This window comes from Herpailurus yagouaroundi, unplaced genomic scaffold (genome assembly GCF_014898765.1).
Source record: "Herpailurus yagouaroundi ecotype Mexico unplaced genomic scaffold, PumYag 160, whole genome shotgun sequence".
Lineage (NCBI taxonomy): Eukaryota > Metazoa > Chordata > Mammalia > Carnivora > Felidae > Herpailurus > Herpailurus yagouaroundi.
In genome coordinates this window covers 12,569,794-12,579,753 of record NW_024412401.1, presented here as the reverse complement: position 1 = coordinate 12,579,753, position 9,960 = coordinate 12,569,794, and the positions used below count along the sequence as shown (strand labels likewise).

The 9,960-nt window shown below is 39.2% G+C and overlaps 1 protein-coding gene across 1 annotated transcript in view; it reads left to right on the top strand.

Annotated features, from left to right (window-relative positions):
* Positions 1 to 1,957: 1,957 nt before the first annotated feature.
* TUSC1 (tumor suppressor candidate 1) overlaps positions 1,958 to 9,960 on the top strand; it is a 9,139-nt gene continuing 1,136 nt past the window's right edge. Inside the window, exons 1-2 of the mRNA XM_040482772.1 lie at positions 1,958 to 1,986; positions 9,605 to 9,956. Coding sequence (XP_040338706.1) covers positions 1,958 to 1,986; positions 9,605 to 9,956 — 381 coding nt within the window. The remainder of the gene's footprint in view (positions 1,987 to 9,604; positions 9,957 to 9,960) is intronic.

Genomic DNA, 9,960 nt, shown 5'->3' with positions numbered 1-9,960 from the left:
AGGTTGGGGGTGCCTGGCTGGCTCAGTCTTTGGAACATGTGACTCTTGGTCTTGGGTCATAAGTTCAAGCCCCATGTTGGGAATAGAGATTTCCTATGAAAAATAAAATCTTAAAAAAAAAAAAGAAAATACAAGGTGGTTTTGTTTGTTTGCTTGTGAGTTTTCTTTTTGTCTTAAGACTACAGTTGCTTTTGGACTAGAAAAACACTGTGTAGAATCAGTTCCCTAAACTTAAATGTTTTTAAAAGTGCTAAGTCAACTCTATAGTATTTTCTCCCAAGTCTTGTTTTATTCTAAACTAAGCTCTATCAATTGATGGATCAGTGTCTCTCCTTGGTGAATCTCTCTCTAAATCTGGATATTTCCTGCAGATATAATTAAATTAAGCCATGGTTTATCAACATTTGAACTCCAAAGTCCTTTTATTTTCCTAATATTTGGAAAACTTAAGCCTGGGGCGCCTGGGTGGCTCAGTGAGTTAAGCGTCCGACTTCAGCTCAGGTCATGATCTCACAGTCTGTGAGTTCGAGCCCCACGTTGGGCACTGTGCTGACAGCTCAATGCCTGGAGCCTGCTTCAGATGTTGTGTCTCCCTCTTTCTCTGCCCCTCCCCTGCTCATGCTCTGTCTCTCTCTGTCTCAAAAATAAATAAAAACATTTTAAAAAATTTTAAAAAAGAACACTTAAGCCTAGTACAAATTAATTCAATAATAACTTTATTTTTAATAATCAAGAATTTTAATAAGTTAATAGTTGAAGGAAGTGTTATTGGTTGTCCCTGGATTCATTCATTTATTTAATATTGAGAACCTCTTTTATCTTAGATTGTATAAAGGCATAAACAAATCAGATGTGGTCTATGTTTCTTTGTATTCTACAGATTAGTGGAATAGATAAACAAAAGGCAGTGTTAAAATGGAACTTACAGGGTTGCCTGGGTGGCTCAGATGTATGAGTGTATGACTCTTGACCCTGACTCTTGGCTCAGGTTATGATCCCAGGGCCGTGGGGTCAAGCTCCACATTGGGCTCTGTGCTAGAAGTGGAGTCTGCTTAGGTCTCTCTCTCTCTCTCTCTCTCTCTCTCTCTCTCTCTCTCTCTCTCTCCCCCTCTCTCTCTCCCTGTTCCTCCCCCACTCTTTCTCTCTCATAAATAAATAAATAAATAAATAAATAAATAAATAAATAAATGGAAAATAAAATGGAACTTACAGATTAGTTGAAAAATTAATAAAATATAACTAATTTCAACATTCTGAAGTAAATGAATAAACCGAAGGGCTATAGGTAGGGATATAGATAACAAAGATGGTTGTCATCTAGGAAAACTTTGATGGAAACAATACTTAAGTTGTAATCTACAGGATTTTGTTTTTGAGGTCAGCCACACAAAGTGGAGAAAGAATATGTTCCAAGTAAAAGGAAATGAATGCTCATCATCTCCAAAGCAAGAAACAATCTGACAAGGTCTAAGAATTAAAAGAACCCCAGCATGGCTAGAGGATAGTACATGTATACAAGCAGACAACAAAAATGGATATTTTAGGAAGCAAGCAGTGACCACAGATCATTCAGGAATTTGTCAGCCACGATGAGGATTTTGGATCTTATCCGTAGTATGATAGGAAATCACTGGAGGGTTTTAAGCAGAGGAGCAGCATGTTCATATTTATGTTTGCAAAGAGGTACACTGGCAGCTCTGGGCAGCATGGATTTGAGAGGATAAATATTGATACCAGGGAAGCAGTTGAGGCACAGGCCAGATGATAGATGAGAGTAATTTGAATTAATCTGATGTCAGAGGAGATGCTGAGAAAAATCAAGATATATTTTAAAGAAGGAAAGAAACAACTTGAGGTGGATCTGGTACCAGAGGTGGGAATGATAAGGAAGAAAGAAGAATCAAAGACCAACAGATAGGCTTAAACAAGCAGATAGGTTGTAGTACTATTCGCTGAGATGGGGAGTCTGGAAGAAAAACAGGCTAGGTGAGAGAGTAGAATATTAAGAGTTTCACGCTGAAAATGTTTGAAATACCTCTGACATAGTCACAAGATATGTCAGGTGAGAATTTGACATATGCAGCTGGAATTCAGTACAATTTTTGGATTGAGATATAAATTTGGAAATCACTTGCATAGGAAAAAAATAAGGTCATTGGACTGAGTGAGACATTTAGTGAAAACATAGAGAAGAATAAAGGACATAGGAATCCAGCATAATTTGAGTTTGTGATTTTAGGGTTGATAACTGTAATGGCAACACATGTTCAAGCTCCTATAGTGTGCTAACTTTACATATTTTAACTATTTTATTTAAGTAAATACTGTTTTTTTTATTTTATTTAAATACTGGCTTATTGTAACATTTCAATAAATACTACTTGATCAAATGAATGTTCAGCCTTCAGTAGGACAGATATGTTTTCTGTTCGAAATTGGGTAGAACATGTCTTCATCTCAGCTGAAGTGCCCAAACTAAACACATGGAGTATAGGTGCCTCTTTGTCTAAAAGAGGCTGAACCATATCCAGACCATTCATCAAGATTTGAGACTGGGAAACTGGTTCATTGTCCTGTATATAAAAGGATGGCATCATCTGAGAGGAGACCAAGGAGTATGACCTTCTTTGAAGAGTCTAACAAACAGTGGTTTTCCAAGTTCCTCCCTCCCTACATATTCTAAGTACCTCAAAAGAACCACAGGTAAATAGTGTGAGTAGTCCACAGAATGGAAACTGACATTTGGCCACAAGCAGAATATACTCTGAACTGCAGAAACTCATATTCTTATGTTCCACAATGTGGGATGTGATGAAAGTGGCCTTGAGACTCTTGGCATTTGTGGGACGCTGTCCTTGGATATATCTGAAGGTTGAAGGTTAGCTGAGGATGACTTTGATGACAAAGAAAAATGGCAAGGCTGTCGCGGGAGGGATTGCCACTTCCTGGGAAGCAAGGAATACAACTGGCTTTAGCCTTCTTAAAGGACTTCTCCAGAAGGAGTATCTGTGGAACTAAGGCAACCCTACACAAAGTGGCTGTGCAAGAATCACTAGAGGTAAAGTGAAGAAAGGGGAATGATTTGTGCCAGAGGATCAACGTGGGGTGGTCAAAGAGCCTGTAAAGGTGCCATGTGAGAGAAAAGGCTTGCATGCTGTCAGAAGACCCAGTGCCAGAAAATGGCAGCATCAGCCACCTGTGATTTTTCTTCCTTTTCCTCTAATCCCACTTTTATCTTGTCCCCATTCCTACCCTGAAGGAGCTAGAAATAGCAACTAGAGAAGGGTGAGATGGTGAAGCATGGAAGAAAGTAAACATGGATTTCACCCTCCTTTCCCATTGCAGACTGGTTAATCCAGATGGGGGCACAGGTAGTGGTACTCCTATTGGGAGATGAGAAGCTGTGAACTGGATGAACATTGGAAGCTTTAAGTTATATTGCAATGGACTTTGAATATCTGAAAATGAGGACTGTTCATTAATGCTTGGAAATCATTGCAAATTAATGGATCTTCTTGAGATATTATCCAAGGGAAGGAAAGGGAAGGAAAAGATGACAGAATGGGTTTGACAGGCAGTGGTAGGAGAAAAATTAAAGAATTTGTCTTTTGCACCCTTTCTGAATAGCTTGTGAAAAACTTAGTTCCAATTAGAAATTATTCCCAAACTCCTATCACTAACTTCAATGATGTGTACATGATTGGGGAACTTGGACTGAGACAGAATCACTATCTTAAGTCACATATGCTCAAGAATAAGATGGCCCTGTGTATACAAGGTTGATGAGAAAACTCGTTTCATTGGCATGAAATGGAACATCCAGAAAATGCAGTAAATATGCAGAGAGGTGTCTTGCATTGTCTTTTACATTACCATTTTATGCACGGCTTTCTGAAGGTTGAGACCACTAATGAGAATAAGAAGTAGGATATTCTAATTGTTCCAGTAGAACTTTCTGTGACAGTGAGAATGTTCTATATCTGCTCCATCCATCATGCTAGCCACTAAGCTACATGTGACCACTGAAAAACTGAAATATAACTAGTATAACTGGGGAATGGTTTTTAAATTTTATTTAATTCACTTAAACTTGAATAGCTACCTGTGGCTCGTGGACAGCACAGGCCCTCACTCTTTAAGGAATAGTGATAAGCTACAAAAAAATAGCATAAAACAACACTAATTTAGAACCAACAAAGACATTTCCCAGCCATTCTCCATCTTATTAAGTCTGTTTTGGACTATTGGTTTGGCCAAGTATCCCATGTAGATAGCTTTTGCCCTCAGCTACATCACTTTCTGCTAATCTATAATGCTTTCGCTCTCTTTTATTAATCTGGCGTTTGCTTTTATAATATTTGAGGGAAGGAGGGTATTTTCCCCACTGCAGAAAGTATCATAATTAAGACAGATAAGTCATGCAGCTTTTGTTTATGTCACAATTTTCCCTGTAGCTAGAATTAAATGATGTTGTCAAAGGGCAATGCTAGTGTTTGATGGCTTTTAATATTTTTGTCCATATCAAAAGACTAAATAAATGCAATCGATATCCCCAATTCCTAACTCTGTAGTAATTATTCCAATAAAGGGATATTCATGCTACCAAGCATCAATATATGTTCTTCATTGCCCTAATAAATCTGCTCCTAGAAAATAAACTATGTTCAGCTCAGGCTTTAGAGAGAATATTAGCAAATGCCAAGCTCAAAATGTTATTAACCAAACTCTTCAGCACACTGGGGCTTACAAAATATGGATTTTTAAAACCCAAACACTTAATGAGAACTATCAAGAGAGAAGAATCATATCTGCAAAGGGGCTGCATATTATATTTAGGGTGGCTCCTTAGGCAAATAACTCAGACGAGGGTTTTTAAATAGCCCTGGCTATCCAGAAGAATTCATTCTATAAATGGCTAGCTCATAAAATAAAGCAACTACAAAATAATAATATCAACAGTTATGAGTATTCCTTGCTGGCTCACCCTATTTTAAGATGTTCAGAGATCCTCACAAGAACTCCATGAGCTAGATACTATTTTATTCCCCTTGTGTAAATGAGGAAGCTATGGTGTCAGGAGACTGTCTGAGGCCAATATCTGGGGTGGGAGCGTTGTCATATTGATCAAATCCAGGCATGCGTGTCTTACTCCAAACCCCATACCTCTCATTTATTACTTATTTAAAAACATACATACAAAGACCCACTATATATTAAGACAAGTCATTAACGAGGCAGTACCAACCTACTTATTTCAGTCTGAGTAATTCCAGCATGCTACAAACATTTCTTGGTGAGTTTCTGTTAGCTCAGTCTGCTAGATGTATAGGTTACCTTTCCTATTAAGTGGTTAGCAGTTTACTTGGTAAAATCTTCCTTTAAGATTACATAAGAAAATAAGGCATAAATCCTTTCAACATCCTAGTTCCAGAAATATTTGTATCACTCACTTGCTTACACACACTCTCTTTCTCTTCCTCTTGCTCTATGTATCTGTCTCTCTCTATAGATAGATAGATACACATATTTAGAAACTTACATCCTATTTGCAGATCCACTGGCACAAGAAATGTTAACACAAGGAAGGACCTCTGCATTAAATCGCTGGAACAGGCATTACTTTATCAATGTCTAAAAGAGGGGAGGGGCGCCTGGGTGGCTCAGTCTGTTAGGCGTCCATCTTCGGTTCAGGTCATGATCTCCACGTCTGTGAGTTCGAGCCCCCACATCAGGTTCTGGGCTGTCAACTCATAGCCTGGAGCCTGCTTTTGATTCTGTGTCTCCCTCTCTTCCTGCCCCCCACCCCCCTCATGCTCTCTGTCTCTAAAAAATGAATAAACTTTAAAAAAAATAAAAGATGGGGAAATACTTTGAATTCAGGGGATCTAAGACCAGTAAAACAGTAGGAGTATTAACCCATATAATGTATAAATGGTAGAGTATAAAGTCTGCCATGATAGATTTGGCTGTGTGCTTATGTGGCAGAGAGACAGAGAGAAAGAGAGAGAAAGACAGAGCGAGCACATACAAGTTTTCTGATGTCTTTTCTTCTATGGGCACTCATCCCATCAGGAGAGGCTCACCTTCATAACTTCCTCTAAACCTAACTACCTCCTAAGGACACCTCGGTGGCTCAGTTGGTTAAATCCAACTCCATCTTAGGTCATGATCTCACAATTCATGAGTTCAAGCCCTGTGTCGGGCTCTGTGCTGACAGCTCAAGCCTAGACCCTGCTTCAGATTCTGTGTCTCCCTCTCTCTCTGTCCCTACCCTGCTCCCTCTATCAAAAATAAACAAACATTAAAAAAATAAATTTAAGCCTAATTACCTCCTAAATGTGCATTTCAGACACTGTCACATTAGTAGTTAGTGCTTCACCATATGAATTTTGGGGAGAACACAATTCGGTCCACAGAAGGTACATTACAACCAAACTCCAGGGCAAAAATGACTCTGGGTAGGGAATAGGAGCAGCAGAGGAGTAATAGAGGGTAAGTACAGAAACACCCAGGGCATCCAGATTAGCCATAACTGCCAGACTAAGGAGTTCAACATTGTTATGTAATTGAACTTGATGAAGTTGTTAACCAAAATTCATTTGGAGTGGTATTATCAAATGCTTTAAGCAGAGTGGAAGCAGGGAGACACTGGATATAACACTACTTGTCCCTACGCGAATGTGCCATAAAGCACCTTAAGGTATGACTCATCTTATAAGAAATGTGATTCGAAATTGAGAAACGAGTGACAAATGAGTACAGCTTGACGCTAAAACATCTTAGAAATCAACTAGGGATGCAAGAAATAAACTGTATATATCACGGGGCCTCTTTCTCAAGCACACACCTAGAAATATAGAACAGTTACCATGTATGGAAAGAAGAAATTTTTTGGAGGAAGGGAGAAAGGGGGCAGTAAACTTAACAGCTGTCAATCAGGGCTGGTTTTGAGAAATCCTAAAATAGACACATGACTTGTAAGGCAAAAAGCAGTGCCACTCTGACTTGCTGACCTAGCTTTTCTCAACCACAGTATTTACAAAAATATTGATTTAAAGCCTTGTGTTAAGAAGCACAGTGATCATAACCTCATCTGTTGATCTTTTTCCTTACCTAAGACAGGAGGGACGATACTTTTTAAAATTAAAGTTCAGTAATTAGAGTAGGCAGTGAAACTAGAAGAGGAAACAAAAAAGCTAAATACAAAATCCTCTTAATATGAAAAAGAAGTAAAAAGAAAAAGTAGTAGTTTCAGGGAAGTAGCAGAATCAAGAACTCTAAATGACTTATTTGCATTTTTCTGCTCTTTTACTCTAAATTTCATAACTTTAAAGGAATAATCTTCAGCCTTAGAGTTTGTAAACACAACATGCAAATGGTCTATTGGAGTTTACATTTTATTAATTTTTTTTTTTTTTTTTCCTGAATGGAAAGCAGTCATTGTTTTAATTCTGGTCAGCGTCCATATTTGGGCCCTTCCAGCCCTGCTGGAAGTGCCATGGTGAGTATATTTTATTTATTTTTTTATTTAAAAAAATTTTTTTTAATGTTTATTTATTTTTGAGAGGCAGATAGAGACAGAGTATGAGCAGGGAAGGGCAGAGAGAGAGAGAGAGGGAGACACAGAACCTGAAGCAGACTCCAGGCTCTGATCTGTCAGCACAGAGCCCAAAGTGGGGCTCGAACTCAGAACCACTGGATTATGACCTGAGCCGAAGTTGGACGCTTAACCAACTGAGCCACTAGGTGCCCCTATTTTTATTTTTTTATTAAAAGAATTTTTTTTAATGTTTATCTTATAATTTTTGAGAGAGAGACAAAGTGTGAACAGAGAGGGTGGGCAGAGAGAGGGAGACAGAATCGGAAGCAGGCTCCAGGCTCTGAGCTGTCAGCACAGGGCCCAATACAGGGGTCAAACTCATGAGCCATGATATCATGACCTAAGCCCAAGTCAGACGTTTAACTGACCTAGCCACCCCGGCACCCCATTATTTTTTAATTTATAAAACTATCAAATTTATTAAAGGAGAAATCTTACCTGGTTTTTTTGAGTAAAAGTAGCTTAAAGGACAGTGCATATAAAGTGAGGAAAGAGCAATCTATATCCTTTGACACTTTTTTCTGATTTGGTAAGCAAGTAATTTTACTTGCTTAGAAACGCCCATTCTTATAGCACAGGTGTCTCTCATATATTTTTTTCTAATTAAGAGCTTACATATTTTTCTGTATTCTCTTAGGAACTACTAAAACCCTGAATTTTTTCTAAATTTTATCATTTCCATAATTTTTTTCTCTAAGATTTTTTCCATTTTATTTTCATATATGCCTTATATTATTCTTGCAAAAATATTTTCACATGCAGACTACTAACAAAAAATAACAGGTAGAAGCATTTTATTAAGTTTGTGCTGCTATATTTAAAAATAATGTAATGTTCATTGCTATGTACCAGTAACTTCCATGACTGTTATTGATAGCTTTTGGTTGGATCATCCCCTATATATTTTTTTTCCTTTTTTGTTCTGTTCTGTCCTTTCCTCTCTTCCTTCTTTTCTTTTAGTAAGATAAATACAGTTATATATACCACATGTCTGACTTAGAGGTCTAGTATTAATGGATTCTGTCAGGACGATACATGTATAATCAGATTAGTCATCGTTTAAATATATTGAACAGGTTGACAATTTTACTAGATCTTCTGCTTAATCAGTTTTACCTACTTTTCATAATATTTTACGTTTACTTCATTAATTTTACAAAGCTAAAGATAGTACTTTGGGGTTGAGTCAAGGGTAGGGAGGCGGTCATGGAGGCCTTCTAACACAACAAGGATCAGGGTTCTTTAGGAAACCGGGTATGGTTCATTACAATGCTCAATTACAAAAACTTGATTAACTATTTTCCCCTGTTACTTATTTATTTTTATTTGTGCGGTTCAGTGAAAACCCCAGCTCTGTAAATGTGTCATGTATGCTCTTTTTGTTAATCTACATGTTCCAATGGTTTGAAGACTTCAGTGCATCTAAGACTTACCTGAGATCTTGTTGAAAATATTCTTGCTACCACCTCTCTCTGCCATGAGATTCTGGCATCAGCGTCTTTTCCGTAATTTACTTTGAATGATTCAGTTATTTTACAACTTGAGTCCCTTAAAACTAAGGAATGTAATTCACTAAGTTGTATCCACCTGTCACCAGGTATTTTGGAACTTACTTCGTATTCAGTTTCTTGAAAGAATAGAAAGCACATTTGGAGTTTCCTAGGTTTTGTGGCCCGGCCTGAACAAAACAACTAATTATAACCTAGTTTCTATAGAGTTGCAAACAATTTGCAGTGTGGAGTACTGGCTGTTCACAAATTGGGACTAGCCTATATTGTTTTGAGAGATGCCTGTTCCCACTTGAGGTCCTCATGACAGGTGCTCACTCAATTCCGTTGAATGCTTATTGACCTTAGAGGAGGGTTAAAACGCTGTGTTCTAAATGTAGTTACATCTTTTCAACTTGCCCATGTCTGTTTAAGACTCACCATTTCATTATTATTATTTGCTTTGAGACTGTCGTGCAAGAGGAAGGTAACCACTGGTGGTTGCGTTGGATTGCAGGGCGAGGCCGGCTGGTTCCTGCAGTGCCCAGGCCTGCACGGAAGCGCCCAGCAGAACCCAGCTGAGGCTACATGCTTTTCCCCCCCGCTCTGCCAGAGGGCTGAGCAGCAAAGCGCTCCCCGGGGGCATTGTGTGTGAGCTGGCCGCGGATCGCAGGCCCAGGGGGCAGCTCCACCGCAGGAGACAAGACACGCCTCAGGCCGGGCAAATTCCCGGCCCCCTCTGGCCCCAAGCCAGCAGCCGCCGCCCGCCACCTCCTCTCCAACTCCGCTGTGGCCCCGGCCGCCCCGCCGGGCCCCGAACTCGCCCGCGCCGCGGCGCCGGCCCCTCGGCCCCCGGCGCAGGCGGCGCGGCTG